Source organism: Typopeltis vanoorti, chromosome 6 (assembly GCF_054136105.1).
Source record: "Typopeltis vanoorti isolate ZY-2024b chromosome 6, IOZ_Tvanoo_1.0, whole genome shotgun sequence".
In the NCBI taxonomy this organism is placed as follows: Eukaryota; Metazoa; Arthropoda; class Arachnida; order Uropygi; family Thelyphonidae; genus Typopeltis; species Typopeltis vanoorti.
In genome coordinates, this window is record NC_143554.1 from 123,669,827 (window position 1) to 123,682,788 (window position 12,962).

The 12,962-nt window shown below is 36.2% G+C and overlaps 1 protein-coding gene across 3 annotated transcripts in view; it reads right to left on the reverse strand.

Moving 5' to 3' along the window:
- The window catches only part of msk (importin-7 msk), a 321,082-nt gene that overhangs the window by 63,379 nt on the left and 244,741 nt on the right, over positions 1-12,962 (reverse strand). For all 3 annotated transcript variants that reach the window (XM_090394390.1, XM_090394389.1, XM_090394391.1), the window contains exon 18: positions 2,845-2,981. In XM_090394390.1, coding sequence (XP_090250516.1) covers positions 2,845-2,981 — 137 coding nt within the window. The remainder of the gene's footprint in view (positions 1-2,844; positions 2,982-12,962) is intronic.

Here is a 12,962-nt window from a genome sequence, read left to right on the forward strand (position 1 = left end):
AGACCAGAATACCTAGTCAAGGGAAAAACAGTAAGCCAAGATTTTCTTATGTTAAATGTAGAATTAAAGTAACCGTGGAGTAAAGAAACAGAAGTTAAGGAAACACGCTATTTACATGTTGTGCTACAAGAACAGGCTGCAACTTGGACACTTTTGTCTACTGTTAAGAAGAAAGCATATTAGGCTCCAGCCGAACAGGAGGCTGAGGTCCAAACTGTTTAAGTGATTTAGGAACAGTAATGTCATATGATCAGAACGTAATTAAATGTTAACAGAAATTTTGGGGGGAGAGGATTAAGTAAGAATTAGAAGTATTATCCTAGAGAATTTCATGTCAGATTTATTGAATTACTGTTTGGAAAATTTCGTACCATGCATTTAAAGGGGAAACCAATAGTGATATGAGAATAGGGACCACGACTGCATACATCTTGATCCCTATATTTTCTTTAAGTATTCTTGGATAATGCATCAGAATTTAGTTGCCGGCTGGAGCAGTCTTTAATAAATACAAATTTGTCGGCAAACGAATATCTGACAATAAGAGATAGAAAAAAATTAATGTTAACTGTAAAGCTAAAGTAAAGACAATTAAAGATAAATAAAATAAGAAGTCAGCCGAGACACGAGGAATATAAAAGGCACTCATTATAGTACTTCCTCATCATTCACATGAGTTTCCTCATATGGTGAAGTGGCAGTGTGTGCGAGTGAGTTCAATGTTGCATATATCAAGTTGATAGCATTTGGCAAAATAGCTGTTCATTATGCAGACTTTAACTCCAAACAATAACGGTGGCGAAACCTATAGCACAGCAGTGCTATGTGTGGGGAAGTATTCAAAAAAAAAAAAAAAAAAAAGATGGAACCTGTTGATATATATTTTTTGAATAATGGAGTTGCATTTCTTAGCAGATCAGCATCCATGAAAATTCCTGTAAAAGAGGCATAAGGTGGAAAATTCCCGTAAAAGAGGCATAAAGTATGTCTATGAATGAGATATGAGAGAACATCATTTAACTAAACTATTCTCTTCTGGATAGCATCAAACATTTTTAGAGATTTAGTTTTTATATAGTATTAGGGGATTTAAGTTAGCAGTAATATCTACAGAGCTTTAGAATATTCTGCAACTGATTAAAAAAAAAAAAAAGAAAAAAAAGATGAGACTGACGTATCCACCTTAAGATGCAATGTACGTTTGGAGAGGAAGCTAAAATAGGCTGTTATGCCAGACATAATCAAATGCCTTGGAAATATCAAGAGCAACCACATGAGATTCTCCTTATCTTTCCATGGCTTGAGTCAAAAGAAAACTAAGATTAGTGAGTTCTGCTATAGAACAAGAAATTAAAATCCATGTTGATTATTAATAATTAACTGAGGCCGCAAGGTAGTGAAGAAGCTAATTGTTGATGATCTCTAACTTTTGAGAGGTGAGGGCAAGGGGATAATAATACTTTGGAGGCTGATTTTTATTCCCATTTTTAGTTAAAGGCTAGATGCAATTGAATAGATACCAGATGAGGACAGCATATGAAGGGTATATAAATGATATATGATGGATATTAGTTCTGCAGCACAAGCTTTTGGTACAACTGGAAGGATATTATCTGTGCTAGATGACTTTATTAACATCAAGTCTGAGTATTTTCCTGTGTCCAGAACATCGGAGGTAGCATATACCGAGGGTGGTTTGTGGAATAATAGGGCGAGATTTGTCTTGATTGTCTAAACAACCAAAACAACTAGAAAAGACTGACACAAGAGATCTATTTGCCTCACCTTTACATGTTGTCATTGTTCCATCAGTATGTGATAGAGGTGGGAGCGTAGTAGGGCAGAAGTTTGGCCCAACAACCATGGCAAGGAACTAGAAGTCTCAACTGTCAGTTTTGTTGGCAGGAGGCAAGCTTAGGGCATTTAGCTAGTATGAAATCTTTTTTTCCCCCCTCCCCTCCCAGTAGTTATGGGCTGTAGTATAAGATGAGCAGGATGGCTGGAATTTGTAATTTTAGTCACTGGGTGTATGGGACTACTTAGAAGATAAATGCTTGGATAGGGGTAGGAGATTTTGAGTAGGACAATGGAATGGGGAATAAAGCCACCATTCCAAAAGTGGCACTTTTGGAGACAGCTGGTTAAAATAATTCTGGTAGGTTAACAATTTGCTTTAGATCATTACTAACAGCAAACAATTCAGCTTTTCTTCCAGCTTTGTTTGGAAAGCTAAAGAAGGGGAAGTCAGAATTGTGGATGATAAACTCTCCATAACACATTATGCATGGGGGTTTAGATGAGTTGTAGATACAGAAGATGTCAGCAAGATGGAATGCCAGGAAAAGAGTAGGGGATGAAAGGACCTTGTGAGTATGACTAACACAGGGAGTGCCCAAAGCTTTGTTGCATTATGTTGTGGAGAAATATAACTAGCAAGCTACCACTATGTATGGGGTAGAAAAAGAGGAGATGAAAATGAGACTGTACCGCAGAGACATAACATGACAATAGGCACTTCACATCTCCAATAAGCAAGGTGATGTTGTTTCACCAGGGATGAAGTTATCTACTTGACATTTCCTCCAACTAGGGAAGATATGCTTTTAGGAACAATGCTCACCTCGCTGGTGCCCTTATTTGTGGAAAGACACCACACCATAGGGAGGTTAAACTGGTTAGGAGAGAGTACACTATACATCACCAGTCCTTTAATGGCCCCATGCTCTCCTATTTGCTTATTTAACAATCTCATTATAATTATAATATAATAATATAATTAGTGAAATAGAAAGATTACTTATTAAGATTTGTTTATAATATCTAAGGCAAGAGGAAAATACATACCCTAAAAAGCAGTCTGTATCATGTATCCACTGCTGAATAAAATGAGAGGTAATTGACTGAGTACTGTTTGGTACATGGATTTTTTCCAATGTTTCCATCAGCAAATTTGGATTGTAGTAGAGAGCTGCTATCACAACCTACATTAGGCACAATTTCAAATGTCAGAAATATCAAACATAAGCCAAGTAACTGGGATTATTGCAGTAACACCACTGTTATATTATAATACTGGTTTATAATTTAATTGTTAATTGATGTCAACTGTGCCATTCTAATATTCTACGTCTATTATCAACTTTGTATTTCCATCAACCGCGCCTTTGTTATTCGTTTACACTTGCACCTTAGGCCTGACTTACTTCTGCTTTACTCAATCATAACTATAATCTGCTTAAGATAAACCTCTCTATTAATCCCTTATAATCTTCTCTATATTCCCACTGCTAGTGAATGACCTTTGTTATTAGTCTATCCACTATAAACAGGTTACCAACTCTCACACTATGCAATTAGAAAAATTTATTTGTTTAACGACTGTGCCATTCTAATTTGTACATATAGCTCAAGAATTAAAGTATGAAACATAGGCAAGATCAAATTTAACATACACAACTTATAGCTAGTATTGGCAATTTTTAATCAAAGAAGCTCACAGGTTCGCTAATTTTTTGGGGGACTGTGCATTGGCAAGAGATCAGGCAAGATAGTTATACAAACAAAACATTTTATTTTGATCTTAGTATGAAACTACAAATCACAATGTAAGAGGGAGAAAATCTCTTTCTCAATGTAATCATATACACATTAAGTGCAACTTACAATTAACTTTCTCTTAGCATAACACTTGTTTAACCCTTTATATTGTTAATTCATCTAAATTTAACATACAGTTATTCCTTATGTGCTAACTTAGCTAATCTCCATTCATTCTATATACAAAATTTTCATTTGTTTCCTTTCATGACAATAATTGTTTACTTAACTAGTTATTAACAATTCCTGTAAGCACTTTCATTACACACATAAATTCCAACAGTAAGCATTTAAAGCACTGACAAAATGTATGCTTGCTTACAGTAGCCTTTACAGATACAGTCCAGTTAACATGAACAATTCTTCAGCTAGGTTTGCTTAACGTTGTGACCTTTTCCTGGAATATGACTGTTGACTGGACAATATGGCAGTTCTTCACTCTTGCAGTTGCCGGGAAATTTTGGTAGATTTCTCCATTGGAAACAGGAAATGAACTGCTGATGTCTTCTACTATGCCCATAGATAGCTGTATGCTCCAATCACGTCATTGCAATCTGGCTGGAGTTCCATTGAAAAACGGCCTCGCCTTCACCACCAGAACTCTGTCCACTGAAAGGGACTGGTGCCAGAAGCCTCCAAAACTCAGGAAGGAGAGCGATCGAGTGACCAGTGAGTGTCTTCTAAACCCTCCATTCTCTATATTTCTGAGAGCCCTCTCAGCCAACTTAAAAATCTTCTCATTCTATGTAACCACGTAAATCAACTGATGGCACAGTGACGTCACACCAGCAGGCTCCGTGCGAGACACTATATCGTGGGTGCATATTTTTATGTTCGCAAGATCTTGCGACCGTTTGTTTATGCACAGTCATTCATTGTTATAATCTCTGCGAATCCTCTTTCCTTCGTTTACATATAACTTAATAAAGCTTATTTTTGTGCGCTTTTACAGTAAAATTTAACATTCATTTTATTATAACATAAATTCTATTTTATATATGTGGAAACCTGTGTAAAACTGAACTCAGAAAAAAATTTATTTAATTTTTTGCAAGAAATTTTACACCACACCATATGCATTTCTAAAAATTTGAGTGCACCAGGAAACAAGCTTTACATTTACTTATTTCTTCCCCCCCCCCATAAAATCTTGTTCCATAAATAACAAGTATCTGAAGAACATCAAATTCAAGCATATGTGCATTTCAAAAACACATTAACTAACAAACAAACAAACAAACTCAGGCTAAAGCTCAGCTGGATACAAATTCAGACAGTGATATGAGGTGTTTATTTTACTTATAGAATATCAAATGACTTAATTACCATCACTTATTTTGTTCCATTAAAAACTAACATTTACTGTTCAATGACAATAAATAACTTGTCAACAATGAAGTAATAATTATAATTAAAATGATAAAAATTAGATCAATTTTCCATTATTATACAAAATAAAATCATTAAAATTAAATTACTACATTTCTTATACGTTACTGAGGTAATGTGAAATACCTCTTCAGTCTGACTTTGAAACAGCTAAATGTAAAAAACTTGTCACCTATGGCATTGGTAGTCATTACGTCTCCCCCCCCCCCCCCCCCCCCGCCACAAAGTCTGTTGAGTGCAATTTTTGTCCATCTCTTTATCACACAACTAGTAGCATTACAACATCACCTAAACCTGATCTCCTGGCATAGTTCTTCTCACTCCAGAATAGATGATTTCTTGAAAATCATCTCCTGTGGTTTTCAAGAAATCATCAGAAGAATCTTGAAAAATGTGGATACCAAAATAGACCTGAAAGATCCAACCAAATGTGCTCCCAAACTAACAATTCATCCTACAGCATAGAAGCAAGCTAATATACAGCCAATTCATAAAAGATAACTGCGCACTTTCAAATTAGTGACTTTATTTATCTCGCCTCACAGTTTTGTCTAAAGTAATGACCATCACTTTTTTAGACACTTGGAGAACCGTTAACTAATCAGTGACCACCAATATGGATTTCACCACAGGAGATTTCCTCGCATCACCCGCCTCTGGACACATGCTATGGAAAGGTTTGGAGAAACCTGTGCTGTTGTACTTAACATCTCCAAGGCATTTGAGTCTGGAATTAACAGCTTTGCAAATTCCATCTTATTGCCTGCCTGCTTTCCTCCCTTCCTCTGTAACTGGATTGCCAGTTTTCTCTCAGATTGTTCATTGTGTAATGGTGGAAGTGCTTCAGATTTTCCTCTGGATACCATACCAGTAGTACATTCCCCAGACTATGGGGGGAATGAGACTTACTACAAAAATGTTGATGCTTACAGGCAAGTCCACTAGTTAAATGATCCTGGCCAGGCTATTCAGATATTCATAGGTTGCACTGCACAACAAACACAGCAACAGCAAGATGTTTGATTCCAATGATACTGGTCTGGAAGATAGGAGAGTGAAAAAGCCCTAGAAGAAGAACAAAAAGGGCCAGTATCATCACTGGGAGGTCCTGTCTGTCTCATATATTAACAGGTGCCTCACGTGCAACGGAAGATCAGAGGAGGTGGAACGCATAGTGTGGAATAGTAAGAGGAAATGGATGCTAATTTTGTATGTTACCACTGTTTCATCAGGGTGTGTGTGAGAGAGAGAGAAGAGGGGGTTGAAGCACAGTAGTTCAGAAGCTTTGTCCAAAACCCTTGGAAAGGAGCCAGAAGGCTAGATTGCCATTTGAGAAGAAGGTAAGCTAAGTGCATTTGGCCCTTACAAAGTTTATTTTAAATATGCTGAAGATTTCTTTGCAGCTGTCATGGACTGTAAAATGCAGTTTAATCTCAGAATACAGCTAATCTCACTAAACACGCTGTGAGAAGCTGGAATTTTTAACGAGCCATTGAGTGTATGCTGTATTTTAGCTTGCTTGGGCACCTTTGCTATAAAACCAAGATTTGGATAAAGGTCATAGATCTTGAATTAAAGTACTATTTTAACTTTCTGAGTTGAACTGTGGTCAACTCAGAAACTACAGGGCTCTCATTTTTCTATCTTTGTAAAAATTTCACATATTTCCTTAGATGAGATGTTCAATTATTTCTTTAGATTTTTTTCACTGATCTCAAAAAGAATAATTTCATTCATTCAACTATTTCTTTACTTAAGTTTTATCTGTGGATGTGGTCTACACACATAAGTAAATTTCACCGTCATGTTTGCTATTTTGAAAGTTGCCCACATCACCCTTGAAGAAGTGTCTTCAGGTTTAATACTACCACCTTCCTTCCTTTTCTCCAATCCACACTGTTATCTGAATCCACTCTGAATATCATGTTATACTTGGATGGATCTCATCCGTTTTGTTGTTTTTATCACAGAGCAAATTTGTCAGCCTGCTATTTCTGCTTTTTGCAGTGATGCTTCTACAGTGAAATCACTAAGATGATCAACCATGCATCTGGGCTTAAAGGCGACTGAAGGTTTTTTGTTTTTGTTTTTTAATAGAATGAAGACAGCCTTGGGAATGAATTAAACAAAGGTTTATTTCATATCTCTGTCATAGAGACATCTTCAGTGATAGAATATAAAAATTGTAAAGAGCATACAAGCAACACAAGAGCAAGTATAAGTGACTGTAAGCTTATTATGATAGCTGTGGTCTACAAGCACTCTGCTTCATAGTGAAACAACACACGTGGTTAGAATAATTACTTTACTACTTAACATAGTGGAGGTATTCATCATCGTCATCAAATTCCTGCCATGTACCCTCAAGGGGGGTGTACAGGATATGATAGTACTACAAGAAAAATTTACATCATTACTAACCTCCTATCTACAATTTTTCTCCAAATCAGTCTGTTACTTGTCAAGACTCCAACATTATCTTATATCCGAATATAAATTAAATTATACTTTAATAAATATTTTCGATATTTCAGCAATGTCAGGTTGCCATTTTCAAAAGGAACTTACAAAAAGGCACGTGCATGCAGGCACTACAACACAGTAACTGAGAATGAAGAGATGAAGCTATTGTTCTCCTAGAAGTCCTGATGGTGCCCTCTAAGTAGGTTTTCGGGCTAAGTAGGTGTTCTTAGCCGTTGGGCTGAAGGTCTGCTGATGTATGCCTCCCAAATTTGGGGCAGTCGCATACAACCAAATTTGTTGAGGTGTGGAGAGTTTCTTAGGGCTGAGGCTAATTCCATAAATAGTCTTTCGAATTTGTATTTGCTACGGTGTATTACTGTAGCTTTCTTCCACTGTATTCTGTGGCGTGTATCCAGAGCATGGTCTGCAAGACCAGAATGGCTGTACTTAAGTTAATTTACTATTCCACCCATAATCTACCCATAAGTTAATTTATATTCGGATCTACATTGTTCAATTCCTTAAGTGATTTAGAAATGCATAACCAACGTATAAGCCTGTCTACGAGAATCCAAACATTATCAGACTGTATATTTCTATCGTCTAAGGCACTTTGTACCGTATCAATCCACCTATATCTTGGTCTTCCTCTGGGCCGTTTTCCTGCCAACCTGGCAGAGAACACTGGTTTTGCTAATCTTTCCTTTCCCATTCTGTTTAAGTGACCATACCACCTGAGATTAGCTCTGCTAACGCATTCCTGGATGCTGACAATGTCAAGTTCTTTCCTAATATCCTCATTTTTAATATGACATTGCCATTGATGCCATCTGTTTACGCCTCTAATCTTTCTCAGGACTCTCATATCTGCAGTCTCTAGTCTTTGGTCAAGTGTTTTATTTCTGACCCAGCTCTCAGATCCATAAGTTAAAACTGGTTTGAACACTGTCTTGTATACAGCTAATTTAGTGTTCCGACTAATTTCTTTCTTATTCCATATGAATTTATTCAATTGACTTCCTACCATACCAGCTTTGTTGATTCTGTTGTCTATTTCTATATTTAATTTACCATCTTCACTAAAAAATCGTGCCTAAGTAGCTGAAATGTTTCACTTGTTCCACAGGTTCTCCATTCACAACACAGTTGACATCTTCAATGATTCTGCCTATTTTCATATTCTTTGTCTTTTTATTGCTGACCTTCATACCATATCTATTACAACAGTTATTCAATTTAGTCAGGGAATCTTGCAGACTTGTAGTGGATTTATTTAGAAGTATAACATCGTCTGCATAAAGCAAAGAGCTGACATTAACATCTCCAATTTTGATATTATGTTTAATACCATTTTCCTTCATAATATGATCCATATAGATAATGAATAACAGAGGGGATAATGTACTGTTAAATTGTGAATGAAGATATTTGGGAATTATAATACTTCATTCACATTTAACATAATCTGCCGTAACTTAAGCAAGACTTGTAAATATCATTTGTTGTTAGTCACTTGCTTATAAATTAAAATTTCATATAATTACTTTGAGTTTGATTATTATTGTTTAATTATATAATTTTGGGATATGTATTAGTAATGAAAGGACTCTGCGTTAAAGTGTCATTCAATTTATTTTATTTATTCCTGTGGTAATATTATAAGAATTCGTATTTATCATATTTAAATGTATTTTATGTGAACTATGGATTATTTTTTTTAATTTGTTATTTCTGAAAGAGAATGTAAATGTGTGGAATTCTGCTGATGTGATTTGATTGGTTACAGTCGGAGAACTGAGTTGTTTTTAGTTAGCATGTGCTTAGAACATGAATGGCTATGTATATGGAGAGAGGCCAGTAGGATGTAAGCGGAACTGGTTAGAACCAGATTTCGGGCGGGAGAGAATAAGCATATTTCATTGGAAAACGAAAGTAAAGGGGTGAAGCGTTCAGGACAGCAAGGAGTGAAGTAACTGATGATAGTAAGGGGATTTGGAAATGCCGTAAATCGATTAAGAAAGGCCTGGGAATTAACACGCAATTTGAAATATTTCTATGGAATTCTAATATTATGATGAATTCCAAATGTTTTGAGGAAGAATAGTGCAAAGCTGAATTTATAGAAGAAAATAAGGAATTAGTAGATTACTTAAAACAAGTGCATCAAGACTTGTATAACTCTGTGTCTATAAATTCAGTTATTATAGCGAAGATTTCTTTTGAATAGTGTTACTTCAAAGTGATAGTTAAACTACAGTTTTAAGTGTGCCTATAGTGAATCCAATGTGTAAAAGGTGTAACCCACTAAGAGCAGTCCCTTTAATATTTCAGCATGATGAAATAAAAGTTAGTTCTGCCTGATATATCTTAATATTAACTGTGGAGTTCTATTAAAAATAACCGAAGTATGGAGCTATAAAGTGCCCCCCCCCCCCCCCCGAAATGATAACTGCCTTATAATTAACTTAAGTGTTTGTTATCTAAGAGTGAATTAGAGAATTCTACTTTAAGAATAATTACTGTAAAATTCTGGAACATTGAACTGTGTGAACCATTTTCAATTATTCGGAAGAATATAGAATTGACAGCTGAATTTTTGATGCCTAACATATTATGTTTGTTATTAGTATTTAAACTAAGTTGATGTATAAAAGAATTGAATTATCTAATTGAATAGAGACAAGTTGTGATAACAGTATTTAAGCATTGAAGAATAAGATCTGTAAATTTTAACCTTAATCTTTAAACCAAACTGAGTGCTACTAGTGTCTCAGAGGTATTTTGAATATTGTTCAATTAGATTATCTTGCTTAGAAAATTATGCTTAAATGTACATGCATTTTTGAAAATTATGGAGACAACTACTGTGTTTGAATAAAAACTTAAGTTTAATATAACTAAAATCTACATTTGACGTTTCGACCTTTATGTGAAAGTCATCTTCTGGAGCATACAACTATACACAGAAAACATGCTACACTACAATCAAACTGGTTTGTTAAAGATACTGACCAACCGCTACAACAATTGTTGGCCTGACCTCTGGTGAAAAAAAAAAAAAAAAACCATCAACGCTAGAGTCCTATTGTTAGTGTTATCTGTTGGTTGTAGAAATACATTGGATCTTATTTATTAGGTAGGCTGAATGTGTGCCATCCAGAACCTTGGAATTTTCATGCCATCTTTGTTGTTGATATTTGGGTGGTTTATCAGAATTTTGCAGGCTTCCTTAAATTTCCTTTCATACCAGGTTTTTGTGTGGTGTAAAGAGCGGATGCTTTTCCAGTTGATTTGGTGTAAGGTGTTGAGCGCGTGGTCTGAGAGGCCTGCTTCACCATAATGGTTATATTTAATGCGTCTAATGTGATCTTTCTTGCGTATGGGGATTGTCCGTCATGTCTCACCAATGTACAGTAAGTTACAGGTGCAGCAGATGCAATAGACTCCAGGATGTGCTAATGCGAGGAGAGGAGAGGATCCTTAGAGGAGTTGAATATGGTTCTAAGTTTAGTGGGTGGTTTAAAGGTGGCATTGAGGTTATAATGTTGTAGGATTCTGTTGATTTTTTCTGATAACCCTTTAATGTATGGGATAACTATGGTTTTACTGTAATCTACATTCATTTTTGTTGTTGTTTTATGGAGTATTTTATTAATAGTATTTTTGTTATAGCCATTATTTATGAATGTGTCGCTGACGATTTTTAGTTCTTGTTTCAGGGCTTGTTGGTTAGAGCAAATTGTTGTAGCTCCGATTTTAAGGGTGTTAATGACTCCATATTTTTGTGATGGGTGGTGGTATGAATTAGCACGTATGTATTGGCCAGTGTGTGTGTGTGTGTGTCGGTTTTCAGTAGACCGTGAAGGATAGACTACCTGAAGGAAGACATGTGACTAGTGTGTCTAGGAACGGGAGCGAATTTTGATTTTCGATGGTAAATTGTATGCGTTCGTGTTGTTTGTTCAGGTGGCTAAGGAATGTGTTTAGAGTTTGTCAGCGTGCGGCCAGATCGTGAACATGTTGTCAACATATCTAAGCCAGACTGTCGGTCTTAGCATTGCAGAATCAGGAGCCCTTTGCTCAAAGGTTTCCATGTAGAAGTTAGCAATTGGGGAGGGGGGGGAATAGTGGTGAGCCCATGGCTGTACCTTCTTTTTGTAAGTAAAATTTGTTTTGCCACAAGAAGTAATCAGACTGTAATACATGGGCAAAGAGGGCCGTAAAGTCGGGTGGAAACTTGTTCTGTAGTAGGAGAATTGTGTCATTGATGGCGACATTAGTGAAAAGGGCAGAAATGTCGAAACTGACTAATAAGTCATCTTTGTCGAGTGTTATGTTTTTAATTTTGTTTATAAAGTGTTGTGTGCATTTTATGTAGGAGGGGGAATGACCTACCAACTCCTTAAGCGTTGCTGCTACTTTCTGGGCTAAGTGGTAATTGGGACTGTCTATTCCTTCCACAATTGGTTGAAGGGGCACATTTTATTTGTGTATTTTCGGGACATCATATATTGGGGGGGGGGGGGGGCAGGTGTTGTGGGGTTTGAGTTTTTTAACTGTGTCTGGTGACCAAGAAGTGACGGACTTGAGTAGTTTCTCTGTTATCCTTTATCCTTTTTGTTGGGTTATAATTTACCAGCTTATATGTGTTGTTATCGGCTACTAGTTGATCCAGCTGAAGTACGTATGTTGACCTGTCAATGACGACAGTGGCAGCGCCTTTATCTGATTTCGTTATTATTATGTTTTGTTTGGCTTTTAATGACTTAATTGCTGCTAGTTCTGTTTTTGTGAGATTGTTCTGTATGGTTTTTAGAGTTCAGGACATTACTAGTTTCTAATTGTATTTTATCGGCAAAAACGAATGTAGATTACAGTAAAACCATAGCCATCCCATACATTAAAGGGTTATCAAAAACAATCAACAGATTGTTTCTGATAACCCCTACAACATTATAACCTCAATATCACCTTTAAACCACCCACTAAACTTAGAACCATATTCAACTCCTCTAAGGATCTTCTCCTCCCATTAGCACATCCTGGAGTCTATTACATCCGCTGCACCTATAACTCATCGTACATTGGTGAGACAGGACGGACAATCCCCATACATTATGGTGAAGCAGGCCTCTCAGACTACGTGCTCAACACCTTACATCAAATCAACTGGAAATGCACCCACTCTTTACACCACACAAAAACCTGGTATGAAAGGAAATTTAAGGAAACTTGCAAAATTCTGATAAACCACCCAAATATCAACAACAAAGATGGCAAGAAAATTCCAAGGTTCTGGATGGCACACATATAAGATCGAGCAGGACTCTAACCAATCTTCAACTAGTATTAGAAACCATTCCATACCAACTGGCTGGAATGTACAAGTATAATCATGATGTTAATACATGTATATAGATAGATACTTGTTGTTGCACCCAATGTATTTCTACAGCCAACAGATACTAACAATAGGATGTGTAATTTTTTTTTTTTTTTTCACCAACAGGTCA